Below are 25,382 nucleotides of genomic sequence, written 5' to 3' on the forward strand. Positions count from 1 at the left end.
GTAACCTGGCTTATTGTACCCTCAATGAATCCCCAACAATAAAAAACAAACAAACAAACAAAAAAGAAATAGCATTAGATCAAAACGATGGGAAGGCACCCCACCACTGCAGGAAAAACAGCTACTGTAAGGGCATCTTTAAATTTTCAGATTTGTTGGGGCTTTTTTTAAAAAAAAAATCTGAGACCAGTGGAAAATAACAAAAGCTGGCCCTTGTATAGGACATACTATGTGCCCAAGCATTATTCTATGCGATTTACATATACTAACTCATTTCTCAGGCCAATCTTTTGAGATGAATGCCATTATGATCTCCATTTTGGACAGGAAATGAAACTAAGGGACAGAGAGGTAATACAACGTGATCAAGGTCATAGAGCTAGAAGTGGAGGAGCTGAGATTCATAACCAGGCAATCTGGCTCCAGTACACCAAAAAGGAAAGCGCTCATTTAGGTGCCCGGTGTTCCTGTATGGGTTATAAAGAAAATCAATTATCTTTTCTGATTATGATAATCCCAGCATTTATACAGAGTCTGTTACATGCCAGAGATGCTAATATATGCTTTACTTACATTCTCTCATTTCTTCCTCACAATAAACCTGTGAGGTACTACTTTTATCCCTTTTAAAGCCAAAAAAACGTTTAAGGTCAGAGACGAAAATGATTCGCCCAAGGATTGAAATCCAGGCAGGCTGCCTCTACTAGGAGCTTCTCAGTCTTTCCTGGCAGTAAAATGAGGCGAACGGGGGACTTCAAAGGGATGCCACAACAGTACAATGAAATAATGGATGTGAAAAGGCCTCAGTGAACAAGTGCAAAGGATAAGGCCTACCCACTTGAATCACTGTTGAAAACCAGTTACCCAGGGCCCCTGTCCAACGGTTTCTAGTCCCAACCCTGCCCCTTCTTCGCCCAACCCACAGCGATATCTTTGAATCTCTTTCTCTATCTCCTCGGATCCTGTCCCCAAACACTTGGCGGAGCAGCAGAGCGGAGAATAGAAGGTACGCGCGCGAGCAAGAGGCGGGGCCTGCGGCCTCGATCCGTAAAGGAGGTGGCCTGTACAACACATGCGTGGTAGTTAAACGACTTCAACCGCCCCCTCCCTGCGGCCAATCAGAGCCCGCGGCGCGCTCAGGACGTATGAACGTTGTGTGGGTCGTTACGTGCGAGGGGGGCGACGTAAGGGCGCTCCGCGAGCCCGTATCTCCTCGAATGAAAGGAAACAACCTCCGGCGACAGAGCTCCGCTCTTAGGCGCTGCCGGAGAACCGAGACCGACTTCTTTCTCTTTCCCCTTATTGGCGCTTCTCTCTTGCCTTCCGCCTCTGGGCCCCGCTGGTGAGTCCCCACAGAACCATGGGCCCCCCATTCTCTGCCTGGCGGGAGAAGACAAGGAGGATGGCGGTGGCCAGGCCGCCGCCCCTGCCCGTTGTTATAGGGGACTCTTGGTGGTCTCGCTTTATTGTCAGGGACCCCAGAAGCGCCGCTCATTGTAGGTACTTGGCGAAGAGGCTGCTGAGAAAGTGTTTTGAAGGTCCAGAAGGAGACGTTAGGTTTAAACGTAGACTTCGGGGGAGGGGGCGCAACATTTGAGGAGGGAAAAATTGGGAATTTTTAGTCTTTGCCATTTCTTAAGACATATTTGGGAAGGAGGGAGACTCCCAGTTTGGGAAGAGGAAGGGAAGAATTGTTAGGATGGCAAGAGGGTTAGCTTTACAGAATGAGAAAAAAATCTCTGGGGTGGGGGCAATTAGGGGTGAAACTGAGGTATAAGGCAGTCCTTACAGCGAAGACTGTTAAAGGGCGAACTCCTGGGGGAGGGGGCGTAAAGAAAGTGGTAGGATATTTTCCTGAATTTGGGAGGATTGGGAAAGGACAATTAGGGGACCCTGACTTAAGGACTGAAAGGAACCTGCTGAAATGTTTTAGAGGAAGATAGTTTTGCGACTTTATCTAGCGCTTGATTAGAGGGAGATCTTGGAGTCCAGTGTGTACTGGGGAATAAATAACGGAGAGGATCCAGTACGTTCTGTGTACCATCCTTTATGATATGGACGAACGGCGCGGCATTCTTTTGCAATTTCCATTCGTTTCAATATTATTCTGCGTGGAAGTTGAAAAATCTTTTGTTTTTGAAAAACCTTTTCTTTTCATGAGCTTACTACGTAATGTCAGGTCTTATTCATACAGTGCAGATTCTTTCTCGACCCTTGGGTTTAAAACAACTGGAAAATTCCTTTAGTTTCCTTTTGAATAACCGCAAAAGCAGTGCGAAGCATGTAATAATACCGTGCAACCAAATTCAGGTGCCCTTCCGGTACATCTCTTATTCGTTTATTTCTGTATACTGTAACTTTCCTGATAGAAATACTGCTTCTTTGGGGGTCATGTTCAAATATTTTGACTTCTATATTTCAACTAGCTTGCGTGTGGAGTGTTTTAATCTTCCGGAACTGCAGTTTTTGTTTTGGTTTTTTTCTTTCTCCTCCCCCCCCCCCCGTGAAAAATGCTCTTTCAGAAACCAGGCGTTGAATGAGCTCTTGAGTTGATTCTTGAATGCTCTCTTTGATGTTTCAGATTATTTCTACCTTGGTGCTTTACAGCATCTTGGAAAATGAGAAATGCATTGATTGCTTGTAGCTTTTTTTTTTTTTTTAGATATTTAAATTGTTTTTCGGGTTGCTACTGTTGCCTTGTTATTTCTGCTTTGTAGCATTTTCCACGTTATGTTTCTTTTAAGTACAATGTTTCACTGGGTGAAAGCATCAAACTTTGATCTGTACATGCCCCGAAAAGCCTTTTAGACTAAAATTAAAATGACGTGTAGCTGTGATTATGAACCCCTTAGTATTGGTCCTTGGAATGCCCTCATTCTACTTCATTAGAGACCACAAATGTGACAGTATTAGATAAAAATCTGTATTTTTATGATAAATACGTTTTTGCTAGGAGTCATTGTTTCCATGATGTTCTCCACTTCATGTTTTACAAGGAGGCTGTTTTTAAAAAAATCAAGATATGCACAGATGCATTATTTGAATTATAGTGGAAAAATCCATTTAGTCATTGGACATTGGGGAAAGTTTTTAATTGGTTTATTTGCACTTTTGTGTGGCTCTTTATTTTACAAATTAAATTTAAACCGATTACAGAAAAAATGCAGAATAGTTTTGAATGCAAAGTAAAGTGTACCTTTTTTCTCTTTTAGGTTTCGGGTCTTCAGTGTCTAGGAAGGCAGATTCTCAAAATTAGGGTGAGAAATTTGACTGTTTATAAATTGAAAGAGATAGAATTTAATATGGATGGAATTTGGAGGATGGCATTTCAGAATTAATATTAAGAATAATGAGTGATTTTCCACTCTAGTATTCTTTATCTTAAGCCAGTTTTATAGCCAGTGTTAAGATTTGTATAGAAATTACACATTAAAGATGTCTGTACAGATTATATTTATACAAATAGGATGACCTAGAGAAATGCGGAATATATTACAGTGATTTTAGAGTACCTACTGTTCATTGTATAGCAGTAAGGAAAACTGGTTTAAAACTCAAACAGGAAATTATGGTGCTATTTGTGTATTTTGCATAGTTACTTCTAAAAATTTGGGCAGCTATATTCTTGATAAGAAAACTAAACACATACTTGCCTGAGTAAATGCTAACACACTTCCCCTTCTGTTTCTTTTGCTTCTTTGTTATGTCTTTTATTTTTTTAATCCTAAAAGTATTTGCTGCCTGTTGTCAGTTTCGCAGCCAGTGCTATGAATACAATACTATTGCAAAGTATCCTTTGCCATTTGAAAGATTGAGGTAGTTAAAATTGTAGATATCATTAAGAGTTTGTTAACGCCATCAAAGCAGACTGTCAGGGCCTTTGAAGTTTTGATTAAAAGAAAATCCTAGACATGTTTTCTTTGTGGCTTCGTGTTAAATTTTGATTGTCTGAATTTTTATATTGAAAAGCACTGAGTGGTTTGTAGGTACTCACTTGTTGGTATCCAGCTACTACTGTTCTTGTTGGTGAGCAAATTGTTCTCAGAAAGCTGTAATGTAGTGTTAGCCAATTTTTTCAACATAGTAATATGAAAATGTTCAAATGTGTAGAAAAATGGAAAGGACTTAGTACATTGATTTTAAAACAAAAGTTTGAAATTTTATTGGTCTTGAAGTGTTTTGGGTGTGGGACTTGAACTGCTTAGTCCTGTTGATTTGGGAAAGCTACACAAATCAAATAACTGGTTTTAAATTTGTGTAGTATTGTTCAGAATTTTAAATTTGGTTATTGTTCAGAAGAATCCATATTGATATTTATGATCTAAATCCGAAACCTTCCATGTTAGAGCTTTTCTTCCCTTTTCTGACTATACTGTGCTATCTGTAATTAAAATGTGACCAAATTTAAGGCTAATTCAGAAAAGCATTTCTTCCTGTACACAGTACTACTAATTTAAGTGTGAAAATTACTACATTTAGAAAACCACTATCCATTTGTGACTTAATTAATAAGCAGTCTTGGAGTAAATCTTAGAGTCATATAATGTAGTTGTTTTATGAATAATTGGATCCTAGAGCCTGCATTTTTAAAAAGACTGTTAGAAGCTTAGTTTTTTTCTTTACTCGAACAAAGAATAGAATTGTAAAAAATAATTTATTAAAGACATATACATGATATTTTAAAACTCAGAAATAATTCAAGTTTTAAAAATAAGTGTTCAAAGGTTATAGTTGAGTAAATTCATTTTACTTTTATTGTTGTATCAACATGTGGACTTTTAAGAAATTGTGCAGTTACAGAATTCTGTTACCTCTGAATATTTTGTAGTTTTATTAGTAGTTTTTGCTCTATTCTTGGATATATAATTCTTTTCTCTTTGAAGGGCACCCCAGCTATACATGAAAAATATGTCACATTAATTATGCCAGCAGGTGATGATTTATTATTGTACATTGTACATTTTTATCCACATAGAAGTAGTTCTAATTCTTTCACATATCCCCTAATTTGGGAGCAGTTTGATTTTTCTTAATTACTCTAAACTTCATTTAGTTATCTATTTGTATTTATTACAGAGGTGTCTTAGGTTTAAATATTGATTCATCTATACAAACTAGCCATTTGAAAATGTATTATTTAAACCTAGGTCAAACATTAAACAACTTACATGAATATGTATAAAAGGATTTTAAAACAAAATTAACTCTTTTGTTGCCCATCTTACTCTCTGTAGCATTTCTTAAGGCTTAAAGTGGCATTCTAAAAGCAATTTAAAAATCATGTCAAGCTCAGTTGAACAGAAAAAAGGGCCTACAAGACAGCGCAAATGTGGCTTTTGTAAGTCAAATAGAGACAAGGAATGTGGACAGTTACTAATATCTGAAAACCAGAAGGTGGCAGCACACCATAAGTGCATGGTAAGTATACCGCAGCAACCAAGAGACCTTGAAACCATTCACAAGAATCATAATAATGTGAATATTCCTGAATACTAAAAAAGAAAAATCAGTTAAATTTGTAAGCAATGATTTATCACTAATGCTATGACATTTTTATCAGAAAATTTCCTTTTAAATTTAACATCTGATTCACTGTTTTGCTGTAACTAATTTATATATGAACTTTAATTTTTTTAATGTAATTTATAGCTTTTTTCGTCTGCTTTGGTATCATCACACTCTGATAATGAAAGTCTTGGTGGATTTTCTATTGAAGATGTCCAAAAGGAAATTAAAAGAGGCACAAAGCTGGTAAGTTGGTATTTCTGCCTCTTGAGAATAAAAATTATTTTAAACTCATTAAGGAAGAAATTGATTATTTTAGAGTGCATTGTGTTACTAACTGAGTTTAATTTTAAAATTGCAGGCTTTTTTTCTGAGCCAGCAAAATTCAAGGCTGGGTTTAACTTATTTACCACTCAACGAAAAAGGAGTTAATATTACTCAGTTTTTTAAAAAACCAGTTAAAATTTTCTTGGAGGCTATGTTTACTTAGAAAACAAGCAGTTTGGGCGGCCCTGTGGCTCAAAGGAGTAAGGCGCCAGCTCCATATGCTGGAGGTGGTGAGTTCAAACCCAGCCCTGGCCAAAAACTGCAAAAAAAAAAAAAAAAAAAGAAAGAAAGAAAACAAGCAGTTTGATTAATTTGAATATATCATGTATTCATTCCAGTACATTTTTCATAATTCTGATATATTGTCATCTTTCTTCATAAAGTTATTGTCATTACAAATGAAGATGACAGTACCCTCTCAAGAGGAAAATGTTAGCACTTGTTGAACAAAGTATTTTACTGTGGTTGAGGTATATAACAGTATATATGACTTTGGATAACTTTCAGTGAATATTACAGGAGTTTTTGTGAAACTGTGCTAGAGTAATGTTCCTGTAGTTGTCTTTGCTACCAGTGATCAAATTGGTAAGATACAGTATGCTCTACTGGAAAATTATTGTGATCTCAGTTGATATTTATGATACATTATGGTTTAAATTAACGGAAAGATGTATTTTCCTTTAGTTTTCTCATTTTGAGCTTTTTATTGAAATTACATCCATAAATTTACCTTCAGTAGCTTTACTATTTAGTGTTCCATTTAAAATATGAGTTTGGCAGAACACAGATCTATGTTTTTAGTCACTGTATAACCTCTTATTTCACAAAGAATTTGAGACAGTAGTTTTTGGATGAAATGGTGATGAGATGGGTGCTATGGTTTTCAATGGAGTTTTTTTTGCAATTTTTGGCCAGAGCCAGGTTTGAACACGCCACCTCCGGTATATGAGGCCAGTGCCCTACCCCTTGAGCCACAGGTGCCGCCTGGTGCTATGGTTTTGATGATCAGGAGTAATATGTTTTGAAATGTAGTCAGTCTTCTAATATTAGATAAAAAGCAATATGAATAAATATAAGTTCAAAAGTAACATAAGAGGCTCAGTGCCTGTGGCTCAAGCAGCTAAGGTGCCAGCCACATACACCTGAGCTGGCAGGTTCAAATCCAGTCGGGGCCTGCCAAACAACAATGATGGCTGCAACTAAAAAAAAGTAACATAAGAGATTTGCTTTAGAATAAATAGTGTCAAATTCTAGTATCAGTATTGGTACAAGTGAGAATCCAGAGGTCGGAAGGCCAGACTGTTTTTGTTATAGTAAGACCCTAACTGTGAATATGTTAATCTTCCCAACCCTCAAAACCGTAGTTAGTAATATAAAGCTCCACTTTAAAAACATGATTTTTATTTAGTGTGCTGATTTCTGAGAACCAGAGAACAATGTTTTTTTATTTCCTAGTCCTTGAAACATGCAGATACAAAGAAAGAATGCTATTTACTTAAAAGCGGTTATTCATTCTTTGGCATTATGAATATCCCTGGAAAATACTTCTATATCCTGACTTGGCATTTTTGTCACTTGACGTGGCTCCTGTAGTCAGAACAGGAGCAGTTGGGCCCCTAATGTTGAATATTACTAACAAACGCAGAGTGTAGTTTTGCATGTTACATGAAGCAGCAGCATACATCTGGTAGCATTGCTAAATTCAATGGAGATTTGATTTATTTGGACCCATTTGTTAAGAAAACATCAGAACTTTATATAAATTTCGCTATTATAAATTGTTTTGATTAATTTTTAATGTTATAATGTTAGGAGTTAATTTTTTCCCAAAATTTATGTTATAAATAACTAAACTTGTCCTTTGATCTAAGGAGTGGAACAATATTGAAGGTTGAAAACACAAGCTATCATAAAAGACCTGGGTTGAATCCCAGCTCTGTCACTAACTGGGTGACCCTGAGTAAGTTATTTACTTCTCTAGGCCATGTTTTTCTCACCTGCGAAAAGAGAATAATGATAGTACTTGCTGGACAGGGCCTGTGGCTCAAAGAGGTAGGGCGCTAGCTCCATATGCTGGAGGTGGCGAGTTCAAACGCAGCACCGGCCAAAAAACTGCCCCCCCCCAAAAAAAAAATAATAGATAGTACTTGCCTCCAAGAATTATTGCCAGGATTAAAAGAGAGAATATATAGAAGTTAGCCTGGTGCTAGGCACGTAGTTAGGACTTGATAAATAGTAGCCACCTCTGTAGTTACTGTTTATAAATAAAGATAAGGCATTGCTAATATCATTGTAGCCTAATGAAAAGTATACTGGGCTGCCACTACAAAACATATTAACTAAACAGTAATGTTGCATAACTAAAAGTGCCGCAAAAGATACAAAGAGTTATCTTAGAAAGAGTGTTCATATGCCATTTTGAGGCTGTGGACGGCAAGCATTGAGAAATAGTGGCAGAAGGGGACAACTACTTTGCTCCTTTTCCTTTCTCCACGGTGTCAGAATTTAAATAATTTACATAGGAAATAAGAGGGTAGCATTTATATGTTTAAGTTTGAAATAATTTTTTTGTGTGTGTGGTTTTTGGCCGGGGCTGGGTTTGAACCCACCACCTCCGGCATATGGGACAGGCACCCTACTCCTTGAGCCACAGGCGCTGCCCATGTTTGAAATAATTTTTAAGGTAATTTTTAGCCCTCAGTGGTCCTCCTTTTCCTATACAAGGTGTTTGTCCCAAGTTACCCCTAAATCACTATACATAGGGAAAAATGGGAAATTTACGTAAATGTACCTTCATTTATAAAATATTCCTTAGAACATTTTACAAAGAGGTGGCCAACACATAGAAAATATTTTGTAAATATTTTTAGGGGTGACTTTTAGGATATCTTCCATCATTTTTATATGACATGCTTTTAAGTAACCAAACTTCCAGATTTTAGTTTTCTTCTTTACTTGTGTAGATTGATCTAAGTGATAAAAGGGCCACAAATTAAATAGAAGGGATGGAAAAAAGTGGGGAACTTTCATGTAACTAGATAAGCTACATGTAAAATTAATAATCAGCTTCTCTAATTGACTTTTGAAGGTATTTTATCCCATGAGCTTATTGGCCCTGGCCTGTTCATCTGGATTTCTAGGTCATGAATAATCATTGAAAACAGGAGTGCTGGCCCATGAATGCTTTCAAGACAGATTTCAGTTTGTACCTGGTATTGGCTCCAAAACTGCTCATTTTCCTCAAAGAAAAAGACAGAAATGAGAGAGATTGGGGCTTGAGGCAAAAAAGCCTTTGTATGTTGGTGGCCAGGTGGGTCAGTTTTTCGAGGAGGGAAGGGTTCAGTGGAGCAGGAGGAGATGTGGGTGTGTGGTTTCTGTGTTCCTGCTGCCATAGGCAATTTTCCAAGGTTTTCACATCAGCCACAAGGATCAGCAGAGGAAAGCCATTCTGCATGAATATAGTCATCTCTTTTCATCATCTTTAAGTATGTAGCACCAAGGCAGACCAGGAAAAATTTGCCAGAGTACTGAGGCATTTATCACTGAGGCCCTGTTTTTATAGTTTAGACAGATACATATTTTTCCAGAATGATTTCCAGTTCCTACTGAAGCCATATGGAGACACCACATCTGCACCGTCTATTCTTATGCTCCAAACATCAAGCCAAAAAATGCAAATTTCCAAGTAAAATTGTGAGTTATCTTTGCTTTTTGGAATTTGTTTAAGGAAATACTTGAGAAGAGTATATTTGAAGAACATATTCTGGATAAAGCTAGGTGGTGAGATCACTAGGACAGTCTACATTGGATGCCTACTGTTCTAATTGCTACCTGTGTCAGATACATATCAGACTGTAAAAACAAAGAGTTCAAAAGGCCTTTTAGTTCGCCTTCCTTACCCTTGGGCAAAATTACCTACATGCTATCCCAGATAAGATTTGTGTCTGTCCTGTCCTTTAAATAGTCAAGAAATTGCACTTCTACCCAAGTATAGGCAGTTGCCACGCTATGAACAAGATAGGTTCTGTAAATTTGTTCTTAAGCTGAATCTGTATGTAAATTGGAACAGGTAGATTTACCTATTACCTATAATCGCCTCCGTTCATAAGTGTTAAGTTGTGCAGAAGTTGGATGTTTGTAACTTGGTTACTGCCTGTAACCTGAAACAGAACCAGTTATACATAACTCTTCAGAATTGAAAATTCATCCTTCTCTATAACTGAAGTATTTCTCTTAAAGTCATTTATTCTAGGTCTGTCTCCTTCCCTAAGAAATAGTTGGGGGTTTTTCTTTTTTCTTTTTCTTTTTTTTTTTTTTTTTTTTGAGACTGAGCCTCAAGCTGTCACCCTGGGTAGAGTACTGTGGCATCACAGCTCATAGCAACCTCCAACTCCTGGGCTTAAGTGATTCTCTTGCCTCAGCCTCCCAACTAGCTGTAGCTGTTTCGTTTTGGGGTTTTTTTTTTGTAGTTTTTAGGCTGGGGCCGGGTTTGAACCCACCACCTCTGGTATATGAGGCCGGTGCCCTACTCCTTGAGCCACAGTTGCTGCCCAACTTTCCCTTTTTCAAACTAAATTTTACTTACATGTCTTATAAAATCATCTGAACATTTTTTTTCTACTTTTTCTGGTAGGAGAAACTGCTAATATTTGTTGAGCACTTAATATATGCCAGGGACTAAGCTAAATATTTTAAATACATGGTCATATTAAATCTACACAATCATACGCTGAGATTCATCTCTACATTATACATGAAAAAACTGAGGCTCAAGAAGGTAAGTAACCTGGCTATGGTCATACAGCTAGGGAGTGGCACAGCTGGGATTTAAATCCATGGCCAGTTGACTCCAAAACCAGAACTCCTAATCACCAGGTATACTAAACTATCTTGTAAGCTACTCAACCCACAATCACATTTTTAAAAACACAGGGATTAAAAAAATAATAAAAATAAATACACAAATTAGAGCTTAATACTTTTCTAATAAAGAAGGAAATAGTGCTAGATTTAGGATATTATCAGACTTTTATTAATTGATTTGTTCTGTTAGTAACATTATCTTGTTAGTTTTTAGGACAGAAACCCTATATATATCCTATGTAACAATGTTCTGGTTATTACCCTCAAGATATTTCTTGTAACCTCTGAAAATAAAAAGACAAATTCTACATGAAATTTATTTTGTTATTCACTCAGTACTGTGAGGTACTTGCCACCTCAGAGAAACATGGTGTCTAAGAGTTTATGATCTGGATATTGGGCATGCCATGACTCTGCATATAAGATATTCATGGTATATACCTTTTTGTTCTGTTTGAGAGGAGCCTTGCCTGTTTAGGTAGTTAAGATGGCTTTGTAGAATGGAGAAATAAGAATCCTATGTACTCAATTCTGATATGAGGACAATTAAGGTCCCAGTATACAGTGGGGGGTGGGGGGTGGGGAGAGCTGAGAAAGGGAAGGAGGGTCAAGGGGTGTGGTACACCTTTTGGGGGTGGGACACAAATATAAGAGGGTCCTTATCTAACAAAAGCAATCAATGTAACCTGGTTCTGTGTACCCTCAATGAATTCCCAACAATAAAAAAAGAAAGATGGCTTCCTAGAGCTGATAAGATTAAAAAAAATGAAATGAGGTGTCTGTGGTGGCTCATGCCTATAATCCCAGCACTTTGGGAGGCCAAGGCCCAAGGATTGCTTGAACCCAGGATTTTGAGACCAGCCTGAACAACATAGCAAGACCCCATCTCTATGAAAAATTAAATTTAATTCAATTAGAGCATGGTGCCATGTGCCTATACTCCCAAGCTACTTGGAAGGCTGAGGCAGGAGGATTGCTTGAGCCCAGAGCTCATTCAAGATTGCAATGAGCTATGATTGCACCACAGCACTCTAGCCTCGGTGACAGAGCTTATACACTGTCTCTTTTTAAAAAGAAAGAAAACCTAAAAATAATAAGTAAATAATGGAATAAGACTAGGAAATACATTAGCCATACCAGAGTGGGTCATTGAGGTAGGCATTAGAGTAGAGTAAGGTGTGATAATTGCAGGGTCTTTAAACGTTAGACAGGAATTTCAATTCTGATAGGGATATGGAAGGGGAAAGGAGGATTTTTCAGGAGACAAGTGATATGCATTAGTCACTGTAAAAAATTAAATACAACGATGGCAGCGTATTTGTTCCACATAGATGTCTTCCTGTGAGCATCTTAAACTCAACCTGTCTAAACCAGTATTCATCACTTCCCCCACCCTGAAACCTGATTTTCTGCATCCTTTACCTTCCACTCCTCCTTCCATATTGGTCATGTTGATTCTATTTCTCAGATAGCTCTGCCTTTTCTTCTTTCTTAATGCTGCCCTATATCCAGTCATTATCTTCTTGTCCTTCCAACTTACCCCTAGCAGTTACTTGATCTCTGCTTTTAAAAGCTAATGTCATTCCCTAACTCAAAACTTTTAGCGATTCCTTATTGTATACAAAATAATACCCAGAGGTTTCTTTTTTATATATATATACCCGGAGGTTTCAACCTATCATGCAGAAGTCCTGTATTAACTCGCCTTTTCCATCTTTTATCTCATTCAGTTTCCCCAACATCCTCTCTCTGCTGTTTCCCCTGCTGTTCATGTACTTCTGTTTGTGGTTCCCTTTTCCTCCTAGCTGCTTCTCAAAATTCTTGTCTGTTTTTGAGGTCTTGCTCAAACTTTATAGTTTGCCTCTGTAACACAGTATAACACAATGTGCATTGTATTTGTTACACATGCACAAGTTTTTCTTTATTGCTTTGTGGACTGTGGGAGAGTAATACTATAATCTCTGGGCCTAGCATAGGATTACATGGGGGCGATGCATGGAAAACACTTAACATGGTGCTGTGTGTCCCTGTGCTCAGCAGCATTCTAACAAGTGGGTGCTCCTTTTTGGTTGAATTTAAAGATAAAAAAGGCTTCGATTGGATAATAATGATCTAGGTGGAAATTGACCAGGGAAGTCATGGCCTAGCATAAAATTCATCCATTTTAGTTTATCAGTGTTTTTGTGGTGTTTGCAGCTTTTAGCAGTTTGAAAAGGGAGGAGTGCAATGTAGAGGGGAAAATTAGGTGGGTCATTTCTTCCAGAAGGTGGAGAGGAGAACTGTGCATGCCCAAACATGAGCATTCTCATGTTTCTTCAACCATCACTCCCCCAGTATAGTGCTATTTTTGTTATTTCCTTAGGCATCTTATTTGTCAATACCCCCATGTCATACAGAGTCTAGAATTCCTCTGTTTATTTATTACATACTTAATTGAATGCCAACTTTGTACCAAGCATAATGCTAGCCACTTTGAATGTAAACATGAATAAATATGGGTTAGCCTTATGTAAAGAATACTATGGGAGAACTGGGAAAGGGGATCACAATTCTGGGAAGTCAAAAGGCTCCGTAGAAAGTGACATTTGAAATGTGTTCCACCAGGACAGTGATGGAGGAAGAGTTTAAAGGAGAAGTGGTCAAATATGTTAAATGAGTACTAAATGCCAGTGTTATCTAAAGTAGTGTGTGGCTCGTATAGCACTCAGTAAGGACAAAATGGTATACCTGCATCATATAGAATGCTGCCACTTTGCTTTCTTGTCTTGTCTTATCAAAATGGTACACCTGCATGATATAGAATGCTGCCACTCATAGAAGCAGATGCCAGGTGACTATAGGTACTAATAAATCCTTAGAGCAGTGGTACCTAACTAGTTCTACTAAATCAGAAAAAGAAGCGAGGGGTGGAAATTACAGACAGATGTCTTAAAAAAGGTTCTCAGGTGATTTTTGATAAACACCCTTGGTTATGGTCGGGGTTGACAAACTTTCTGTAAAGGACTTGACAATATTTAAGCCTTTGCAAGCCGTATGATCTTGAGAGAGGATACCTAAGAAGGGTGAGGTCTAGGAGAACAGGTCTTCTCGAGGAGACCACAAGGATACACTTGCGGGGTCCTCTCCATGGTGACTCAGCTCTTTGGGAATTTGTGAACTTAACTTCCTGGAACTTGGAAATTTCCAAGTTCCATGAAATCCTGTAGTACTGTAGGGGCCGGAATAGCATCTCCTGCTTGATTCAAACTGGCCAATGAGAAAGGTACCTGTGGGGTGGAACTTTTTGACTGTCAGTAAAAAGGGAAAGACCAAGCCAGTCCGGGAGCGCAGCCATTTGGAATTCTTCTATGCCGTAAGCTCCCAGCCAGTAAATAAACCCTTCCTCTGATAAACATGGTGTTTGGGTGCTCTTTCTCTCCGTTGGGCCTCATCTTCCTGCAACAATCTTATTTGCAATCACAAACAATGCACAAAGAAATGAAGGTATTTGTGTTGTAATAAAACCTTAACTACAAAAACAAGTAGCAGGCTGGATTGACCCCAGAGGACACCTACTTAGGATATTTTATGAGGAAAAGAGGTGAATTTTCTTCCTGAAGATTTGTTCAGTGTCCTCATTGTCATTTGTGTCACTAAGTGAACATGAATTGTGAATGTATTCATATAAATGTGAATTTCTTTTAGAAAGCACCAATTATGTGAAGATTCATTTTAATGTATGCAGATATTTTACCTGTCATTTATTTTAAAGTGAACTTTGCTTTACTTTTGAGGTGATTAAGCAGAATGAATGTAAGGTCAAAAGTAGAAACTTCAAGTGTAAGAACAGAGAAATTTGGTCTTTGGCTATTATTATTTTTTTAAATGCCCAGTTTTTAACATACTTTTTTGTAATTGGGAATACTGTAAATTAATGTCATTATATAATTCTCATTTACTTATGCTAATGGAGGAGAACCAAAACCAATAATATAAAGTAATTTATGTCTGGTTTGGGGGGAATGTTTTGATATTTACTTGAACATGGATGTGTATTTGGTGTTCTCCGCAGATAAAATAAAGTCAGCAGCATGATAGTTTAGAGTTTCTCAGCTGGAAAAAACCCATACCTGAGAAGATCTGAGCTCAGAAAATGTCTGAACCTTTCAGATAAAAGAATCTTCAAGAGAATAAGAGAATATATATTCCTCATCAATCATGATTCAGAAAGTTGGATGGTGTTGGAGTATGTGAAATTCAGAGCAAGTTCAGGAGATTAGGTTAACATGATAGGCTTAGCTCATTTCCCTCCAATTTCTAAGATGTCTGAAGTGATCTATTCAGTAACTGCTTAGATTTAGTCTGTTACTCTAGTAAAAACTTAACAACTACTTTTTAGTGGCCTTATTTTTAGAAAGCACCTGGAATTTAAGGTTCTAATCTATTTTTCAAGCAGCCTATCAGCTTATTACTTTTTATTGACTTTGACAGCTTTCAGATTTCATCGTTGCTTTCTAGCTTTCCATTTAGACCTAAGTAGTGTTAAGTTTGTGATTTATAAGCCCTCAGTCAATATGATGTATTTTTTAAAAATATGCTATGATAAATATCTTTATAACAAAAAAACTATAAAATAATGGTAGTTATAGGATCAAATAGAAACAGTTATCAGCTCATGTTCCACATTCCCACAAAGTGGCATCCTTTTTAGGAATTTTTAACAGATAGATTGGATGGCTATCAGTTAACCAGTTAATTCAGAGGCCATTCTGTTCTCTATTTGAATGCATGAGATATTACTATAAATAAAGCAATGAACCTGGAGTTAAGGAGCATTTGGGGGACATTTCTGAAAACTTGTCCCAGTGGTACTATTCTGCTTACTAGTGTTTATCAGAGGTAATGTTATCTGTTAAAAACAAAGTAGTAAAACCAAACACCTTTGTAAGGAGAACTATATCTCCTGTAAAAATATCCTAGGTACCCAGTAAAGTGCTTTTGGCATTTTTTCTTTTTGCCTACAGGCTCAGGAACCTGGCCTCTTTTTGTACTCTGCTTTGCATTCTTCATTCTCTCTGCATTTGTAGCAGGTTTCCTGAAAGTAGTAACTACTTGGTTGAGAGAATTTGTATCTGTACACTGCTAGTCAGTTAATGACATGCATAGTAAATAAAGGGGTCAGTTAAGCTAGACAAAGCTAAGTTGTAGAGGGCCCTTCCTCCCTCGCTTCCCTGAGGCAATATCTAACTTTCAGGTTCAGGCTTAGAAAGTTGGAAGTCTTACTTTAGTTTTACTCCCCTGTGGCCACTGAAAAAAGCACTATTTTCCCTTTTGTTCTTTAAGACTTCTTTTTGCTAACTGAATTTCTGTCCTGGCCTAGCCCACTTGACTGAGAAGCAGGTATGTCCCAGCCTCTGGCTCCTGCCAGACTTTAACTAAGTCATGGTCCTTTCTGTTCCTGTGTCTCCTCTCATGCATGACTCAGTTCCTCTTTCATCTGTGGGTCAGCTCCTTGAGACTCAGCTCATGTGGCACAAGGTAACCTTAAGTTAATGTAACTTTTCTAAAATACCATAGAGATGCCATGCAAATATCTGTAATAGGACAGGGCCTTTTTGTTTTTTTTTTTTTGTTTGTTTTTTTGGAGACAGTCTTAACTCTGTCACCCTGGATAGAGTGCCACAGTATTATAGCTCACAACAACCTCAGACTCCTGGGCTCAAGTGATTTATGTCAGCCTCCGGAATAGCTGGGACTGCAGGTGCCTGCCACAATGTCCGGTTAGTTTTTCCATTTTTTAGTAGAGACAGGGGTCTCCTTGCTCAGGCTGGGCTCAAATTCCTGAGTTCAAGCAATCCTTCCTCTTTGGCCTCCCAGAGTGCTATAGGATTTATAGGCATGAGCACCTGGCCCAGCCAAGGTCTTTGGGTTTTTTTGTTTTTGTTTTGTTTTTATTTTTTCAGTATTCCCACTTTGGAACTGGTAATAAATTATTGAAGTTTATTGGGTTTACTATGTAGCAAACTGAATAGAGAGGTACAAATAAAAGAAAAACCGTTATCAATGAAGAAGTTTTCACCTCTATTTAAGCCAAGCATTTGGTATCAGGATTCAAGCAGGATAAACTGAGAATTAAGATGTATACCTAAATTGGGGGCAGGAAGTTATCTATTGATAGAATATTTGATATGTGGGTCAGGCCTTTTTAGGGGGGTGAGGAAGATCTACTATTGCTCTTGAAAAACATATGCTTGTCAGGTTAAATTTAATTTTCCTATGTTTAAGGGAGCCATGGATACTGTACAAGCGTAATGATAAATGGCAGCTCACAGTCGTTCTGCTGAGGGCTCACCAGGGACTGTGGCAAATTGGAGAGCAAGTATTTTGTGTAAAGGGGGATACTGGATGTCATTACTAGGGTATAACCAACTGGTGGATAGGGAGCCCATTTTCCAATTATTCTACTTTTTTCAAGAAAGGGACTTTTTTTTTTGAGACCAAGTCTTATTCTTACACTGGGTAGAATGCCTTGATATCATAGCTCACAGCAACCTCAGACTCTTGGGCTCAGGCGATCTTCCTGCCTTGGCCTCCCAAGTAGCTGGGACTATAGGCACTGCCACAACACTATGCTAATATGTTTCTTTCTTTTTCTTTTCTTTTCTTTTCTTTCCTTCTTTCTTCATAGTCTCACTTTGTTGCTCTCAGTAGAGAGCCTACTGTGCTGTCACAGCTCACAGCGACCTCAAACTCTTGGGCTCAAGTGATTCTCTTGTCTCAGCCTCCCGAGTAGCTGCTATTATAGGCACCTCCCACAACACCTGGCTGTTTTTTGTGACAGGGGTCTCACTCCCGCTCAGTCTGGTCTTAAACTCTTGAGCTCAGGCAATCCACCTACCTCGGCCTCCCACAGTCCTGGGATTACAGGTGAGAACCACCGCTCCTGGCCCTGGTTTCTATTTTTAGTAGAGATGGGGTCTCTTGCTTAGGCTGCTCTTAAACGCCTGAGCTCAAGCAGTCCACTCCCCTGGGCCTACCAGAGTGCGAGGATTATAGGTGAAAGCCACCACACCCAGCCGAGAGGGCCTCTATCTTTTAGTTCTATTTCCCATAACATTAAAAAAAAAAAAACTCATACTAGCCACCCATCTGGTTTCGCAGCTTCTTTAATTTTTCTTTTTATCTCTTCTTAATTTTCAACCTTGCTAATCTTTTACCCCATTCTTGCCACTGCTGTTCACTGTGTGTCCCTTCAACTGGATAGTTCTCAATTTTACCATTCTCAATCCTAGATCAGACTGTTCAAATATTTTTAGAAGTACCTAACGATAATTATGTTAAATCTGCAAGTATTAGAAACATGAATGAGAAAAATATGCCGCATTAAAATCTTCAGTAACAGAGTAAGCTTACAGTCAACAGATTTATTGAACACTACTTTATAAGGCATAGTGTTAGTCATCCAACAAAAACTACTCTAGAAGGAATTGATGGATAAAATCGATACATTTATAAAAATAACCATATAAGGGAGTAAACTTAGAAGAGGCAAAATGAATACTATGTATCTTAAGTGTCACAGGAGTTCAGGTAAAAAGGATTATTTCAGGAATTGGAAGAAAGACAGCAGTTATTTTTCCTTTTTTTCATTCAAAGCAAGTAAATGTTAAGCTTTCTATTTTGGTATTATTATGAATATTTTTTGCCATTTTGTTAGTACCTTGCCACAAATTTGCTTGCATATGAATGCTGCATAAAATAGATCCTATGAATTCTAATTCAGCAAAATTCCTACTGCTAATCTTGAAAAGAATTTTCCCTCTGAAAAATATATTTATATATTATTTTTTTTTTTTTTGAGACAATCTCACTTTGTTACCCTCGGTAGAGTGCGTAGCATCATTGCTCACAGTAACCTCAAACTCTTGGGCTCAAGTGATTCTCTTGCCTCAGCCTCCCAAGTAGATGGGACTGCAGGTGCCCGCCACAACACCTAGCTATTTTTTTTTTTTTGTAGTTGTCATTGTTGTTTGGCAGGGCCTGGGCTGGGTTCTAACCCACCAGCCTCAGTGTATGTGGCCAGCACCCTAGCCACTGAGCTACAGGCACCAAGCCTGAGAATATTTTTATTAGCGTGTCTTTCTCTTCTTCCTTGAGTGAAATTGATAATAAAAATAAGCTTTAAAAAAAAAAATCACCTAGAGTGAAACACTTAGGAATTCCTGTAGTTAACAGGTTATTTGCAAAGTGGATTCATTTCACTGTAGCAGCCTGAAATAAATTACATTGTGCAGATTTGAATTTATAATCAACCAACGATTTTGATATATTTTGAGCTTTTGGTTTCCATCTCATTTTTACCAAACTGAGAGACAAGTATTGGAAACATTTGCCAAGTATTCCCATTTTTTTTAAGAAAATTTTGCATATAAAATGACTTTTGTCCAGTGTAGAAAAAAATAAGAAAATATAGGGAATTGTGGCTGAGTGCGGTGGCTCAAGCCTGTAATCCTAGCACCCTGGAAGGCTGAAGTGGGAGGATTTCTTGAGCTCAGGAGTTCGAGGCCAGCCTGAATAAGAGCAAGTCCCTGTGTGTACAAAAAGTAGAAAAATCATCCAGGCATGGTGCCATGCACCTGTACTCCCAGCTACTCAGGAGGCTGTGGCAAGAGAATCACATGAGCCTGGGAGTTGAGGTTGCAGTGAGCTACCATGATGCCACTGCACTCTAGCCAGGGCACAGGGAGTAAGTCTGTCTCAAAAAAAAAAAAAAAAAAGGGAAAAGGAAAGAAAGTGTAGGGAATTATAAAGAAAACTAGCTACCCAGAAATAGCCAGTCAGTATTTTGCTATATTTACTTCCACCTATTTTCAAAGAATATATGTTATGAACACACTTGGGATCATAATTCACATATTTTTATATCCTGTCTCATCTTTTCACTTAATATACATAAATCTTTTCCTGTACCATTAGAATTTTTTTGAAAAGAGTGAATATAGAATATTCCTTCAAGTGCTCCAGTGGCACAATTGGTTAATGCGTGGTACTGATGGAGAATATTCCTTCATATGGGTATACTTAAATTTATTTAACATTTTTCAGTTGTTTTCCATACTGACCGGCTATTTGGATTGTTTGAAGTAATTTTGCAATGAATGTGCTTGTACATTAATTGGTTAAGTCTGATTATTTTTTGACTAGATTTATAGAGGTAAAATTACTAGATTAGATAATACAAATTAAAAAACCTTTGATAAATAAAGGAAATTGCATTTTAAGGAGTGGGTACCTATTTACAGCAGTCTACAAGAGTGCCCATCTCACTGTGTCTTTGCTAATGTTGAATTTAATACAGTATTTTTAACAGCACCTCTCCTTTTTTTTTTTTTGCAGTTTTGGCCAGGGCTGGGTTTGAACCTGCTACCTCTGGCATATGGGGCCGGCGCCCTACCCCTTTGAGCCACAGGTGCTGCCCCGAGCACGTTTTGCTTGCTAACTGAATTCAGTAATTTTTCCCAAAGTGTACCTATCCAAATCTGGTTTATGCATAAGTGTTAAGGTAAACTTCTTGCAGCAGAATTCTTGATGTTGGATAATATTCGATTTATTAAGTCAAAAAAATATGTTGCAAAATAGTATATGTAGAATCACATAAAAAAAACTTTCACATGAGCATTATAACATAAGGAATCTCTGCTTGATGAATATGAGTCATTTTTTAATTTTACTTGTGTTCTTTTGCATTTTCCAAAATTTCTGTAAGTATGATTTTAGATCAGAAATGTAATTACTACATAAAATAATAGAACCTCATGATTAAGTTGCAGTTCAAATGCTCTACCTCCTTACGAATTTATGAAGCCATCCAAAAGCTTTCCCTGCTTGATAATTTGGCACAGTATTTCTTTGTACAGTTACAATTTGAAGTCTCTAAGGAAGTGGGGTATTTCTTGAGTAGTAATTATGGACACCAGCCCTCGTGTTTTCTGAAAAGTAACTATATTGAGAGTGTTTCTGTTTATGACATATATGAGTATTTTTTATGATAGCTTGAGAAAGAGTTTGAGTGTTTGATTTACTTAGAAAAATATAAGAAATTTTATTGGAATTTATATTAGTCTTTTGGTATACCAAAATCGCTTAGGAGCTAAGTAATCTAAAAGTTAGGATAAAAAGTGCTCTTTATGTTCTGATTAATAAGGAACAGTTTGGAACAAGGTATCTAGCAAACAAGAAACAAATTAAAAGTTTTTAAGATTTACTTATTATGAATCTATTTTGGCATGGCATTTATAGCTTAGAAAATAGCCTCATTAAAAGTTCATTCCGTACAGTACACTGTGACATGTCAAACAAAACCACGAACAGTTATTGTTAGTATTTCCTTTAAAGGACTTTTTTTCTAAATCTAGAGCATGAATTAGTTAATCAATGTGAATTATCCAATAAAAAGCAGAAGGTAAGGTATATTAAAATATATTAAAAGAATCTGTTCTTTTATCTGTTTGCTTGAATTCATAACACAAGGGGTAAGTAACAGATTAAATTGAAGTAGACAAGCATATTTTCATAGTATAACCTGGCACCATAAAATATTGTCAGAGCTTGAGTTATTAAAAAAATTACCTTCCCTCAAACTGAAGTAAGAGGGAGGACAAACTACCAATTTTTTTTTTTTTTTTGCAGTTTTTGTCTGGGGCCGAGTTTGAACCTACCACCTCCCGTATATGGGTCCAGCGCCCCACTCCTCTGAGCCACAGGCGCTGCCCCAAACTACGCAATTTTTTATCCTCTCTCTTTCCCTCACTTTAGATTATTTTACCAGGTTTTCAAATAGTGTGTGAGATTTTTTTTTCCCAAAAATTCTCATTGATTAAGTGGTAATTTTAAGGATAGTTTTTCTCTGGAATTAGACATCTTACCCAGTTAGTTATACCCAAGAAGACCTGGATGCAAAAAAGGCCTATTTTATAATGTTATATAAAGCTCACATTCCTGATTTGCAGTATTTTGAATTTTCTCTTGACCACAATAACAAAATAGAAATTAATATTCAATTAATTTGTCAATTATTTAACTTCTCTAAGTTTTTGTTTAACATGGGGAAAAATATCCTCAGAAGAATTTTATTTAAAGTATTTTTTTGGAGAGAGAAAAAGAAAAATAACATTAATTACAAAATTTTTCAGTTACTAATTTATTTTTCTTGACAGAAATTGATATGCCTTTAACCTGATTATCATAGCCTTAAAAAGTCACATGCTAATAGTACTATTTTGTTTTGCTGTAGATGTGTTCTTTGTGCCATTGTCCTGGAGCAACAATTGGTTGTGATGTGAAAACTTGTCACAGGACGTACCATTACCACTGTGCATTGCATGATAAAGCTCAAATACGAGAGAAGCCTTCACAAGGAATTTACATGTAATTATTTAACTTCTCTTTAAGTTTTTGTTTTGTAACAATCATACTCTCTTTAAACTTTTTCCCATTTCAAAGCATTTCATCATCTCTTAAAGGGTGTTTTGATAAGGAATTTAATACTTATAGAAACGGTATAGGACATGTAATATTTTTTTAATCCAGCTTGTGAATGGGATTAAGTGTACTGATCATTTTTTTAATTTGAAAAATTAGTTTAATTTAGTTTCCTTACTTGATAATTTTTAATTCTTCATTCTTTTAGGGTTTATTGCCGGAAACACAAGAAAACTGCACATAATTCTGAAGGTAGGTCATTCAGCCACTTTTCAGTTCCAAGAAAAAATTTGAGTAAAATGAGTAAATTATACTATATTACTTTTACAATAAGACATATCTCAGTATTAAGTACATTTAAAAATTGAGAAAAGTGTTAAACTAATGTGCATAGTGAAAAAGATTTGAATTTTTAGGTAAGTTTTTACCTCAAAGTTCTTATAAAATGTATGTTGAAAATTTATCTTTATGTAAGAAATGATGCTAGTGGATATATGTAAGGATAATATTTGAGAGTTTGTTACTATCAGATATACAGATAATATGAACTTGGGAGTATTAACGTACATTTTGTGATCATATTTTCTGTTAAATTCTTAATTGCATTATAGTACTTTTTTAAAAAATGTACATTTGTTAATAAGTAACCAGATTTAAAATAGCAACTTTAGAAATTATTTTATAGTTGTTTTCACTTAAATTTATACAAAAGCAGTTTAGTCTTCTTTGAATATAATTTGTCCAGATGCGGTGGCTCACGCCTATAATCCTAGCACTCTGGGAGGCCGAGGCAGGTGGATTGCTTGAGCTCACTAGTTGGAGACCAGCCTTACCAAAAGCAAGACCCAGTCTCTACTAAAAATAGAAAAAAAAAAAAAAAACCTGAGGCAAGAGGATTGCTTCAGCCTAAGAGTTGAAGATTGCTATGAGCTATGACACCACAGTATTCTACCGAGGGCGACAACTCAAGACTCTGTCTCAAAAGTAAATAAATAAATATAGTTAGCCAGTTTGCACCTGATCTGTAAAGGTATGGGCAGGTTCTCAAATTGAAGGAAATTCTGGCTTTTTCAAACAGATGGTTTTGATACTATTACTAGCTGTATAAAATGGCTTAGATTTAATCTGAGATTGTTTTATCTCTTCATTTAGATTAGATTAGAGATATTTACATTTTTTTGTTAGCTTCTGAGAACATGTTGCTTAGAATTAGAATGGATTGAGCATTGTTATTTTAGGAAGTTGTTTATTTTATAAAGAATTGCCTAATAGAGATAGCTTATTAAAATTTGTGGCCCTTTCTGATCTCTTAGATCTTGGCTTTCATAATACAAAACAGTATTACTTCTACTTCTGGACTCCAGACTAATCCAAATACTTTAAAGTGCTGATTAAAAATATAGTCATTAGCAAAATCTAGTTTTAAAGATAAGCAGACCCATGATCATATCAATGTATACAGTTATGATTTAATAAAAAAAAATAAAGATAAGCAGACTAGATAAATAATAAGAAGAGAATGTTTTTGAGATGAAAAAGTATGACTGAAAAACTTTTATAGTGCTTTTCTTCTGTTTTTTTCTCACTTAATTCTAGAATTAAGTAAAAAAATCCTCTATGAAAGATTAAACTTTCTTACCTTCTTCAGATTTAAGTGTGTTTATTTGATACTTTTTAAGATTGTAGTAACCATATATGTTAAGATGAGGATTGAGACTCATGATCTGATGAATACATGTATATGAGCATACTGGGACAGGACATTTGAGATATTTAAGAAGGATGATTAATATATACTGTTTAATATAAATGGCTCCTATTTTATTCCCTAGATTTCTGAAGCTGATAGTACCATCTAGTGGTAGAGAAAAGTCACTGCAGACTGTAGAATACTACAGTAGGACCTCTGTAAGTTGACTACCCACTGGACTGCAACAAACTGGTCAACATACGGAGGTGGTCAATATAAGGAACTAGGCCTATTGTACTGTTGTGTACATGTGTGCTATCTCCAGGTAGTGTCAGAATTGAATTAAATTATAGGATGTCTAGTTGGTATCTGCTGGAGAATCACTTGGTGTGTGGGGAAAAACCCTACACACATTTGGTCACAGAAATGTTTTGTGTTCTGTTGAGTAGAAAAAAGTTTCTTTTTTACTACCGTATCTTATTTCCAAACCATCTTTTGCATTCTCCTAGATAGCCGCTAACACCAAATGCTTGCTCCCTCATCTCCAAGACCCACAACATAGCATCACAAACAAAAAGGGAGTTGGAGCATTGTTAGAAATAATTAGGTATGACAGATGTGCTTCATATATTCTTAATGAACACCATAGTAAACTTTTGCGGTTCAAGTTCACAATATAGGGAACACTGTCAAGTCAAAAAAAAAATCTTAATTTATTTTAGGTTGATTTTGTGTTGGTAAAATGTTGGTATAATTAAATTGTATCTTTTCAAGCAGGGTAGTGACACCTTCATCTTCATGTGTAAGGGCTAACAAAGTTAACTGTTAACACAGTGATTTGTAAAAAAGATTTTATTGCTAAATTTAAAATACTTCTATTGTTTGATCGTGGTTACAGTACACCCTATATAGGGCAGATTTTGATACCCTGAAGATTTACCTAGGGTAAATGAAAATTATGTAAACATAAGGAGGTAGTTAATGTAGGGAGGTGGTCAACCGTAATTTTGACCACCTTTTTGCTTTGTGAAATTTAATAGTTAGACCTAAATTCATACTTTTCAAAGCAACTTTTCTTTAAATGTAACTGCAGGATTAAAACAACTTCAAATTTTTGATGCAATTTATTTGAACTTTGGCTTCACATCTATAGAACATTGGGGCTGTTTGCATCATTGGCGTACATAGTATATTTATACTCATGTTATAGAACCTGAAGCATAATTTTACAATTTAAAAGTATTGCAGAGTTTATATTTATGGAATTTTGTCTTTTATCACATTAATTTAGCTTGAATTTAATTGCTGTTGAGTGATTGATCAAAAACAACTTCCAATTGTTTGTTTGTTCTAATGAAAAGCATGTTGATTATGATTTATGATGGCGCTATAGGATTGTATTTCAGGTACTATCTTTGAGAATTGTACAAATCTCTAGAACAAATAACATCTGTGGCAATTTATTTTATTTATTTTTTTATTTTTTTGGAGACAGATTCTCACTTTGTCACCCTTCATAGAGTACTGTGACATCATA

General features: G+C 36.4%; 1 protein-coding gene across 3 annotated transcripts in view; it reads left to right on the forward strand.

Annotated features, from left to right (window-relative positions):
* Positions 1-1,192: 1,192 nt before the first annotated feature.
* Positions 1,193-25,382, forward strand: part of PHF6 (PHD finger protein 6) — a 61,472-nt gene continuing 37,282 nt past the window's right edge. For all 3 annotated transcript variants that reach the window (XM_053579932.1, XM_053579930.1, XM_053579931.1), the window contains exons 1-6: positions 1,193-1,342; positions 3,213-3,257; positions 5,235-5,418; positions 5,650-5,751; positions 21,968-22,101; positions 22,364-22,407. In XM_053579932.1, coding sequence (XP_053435907.1) covers positions 5,281-5,418; positions 5,650-5,751; positions 21,968-22,101; positions 22,364-22,407 — 418 coding nt within the window. In that variant the 5' untranslated portion in view covers positions 1,193-1,342; positions 3,213-3,257; positions 5,235-5,280. The remainder of the gene's footprint in view (positions 1,343-3,212; positions 3,258-5,234; positions 5,419-5,649; positions 5,752-21,967; positions 22,102-22,363; positions 22,408-25,382) is intronic.

The sequence above is a fragment of the Nycticebus coucang genome, chromosome X (genome assembly GCF_027406575.1).
Source record: "Nycticebus coucang isolate mNycCou1 chromosome X, mNycCou1.pri, whole genome shotgun sequence".
NCBI lineage: Eukaryota > Metazoa > Chordata > Mammalia > Primates > Lorisidae > Nycticebus > Nycticebus coucang.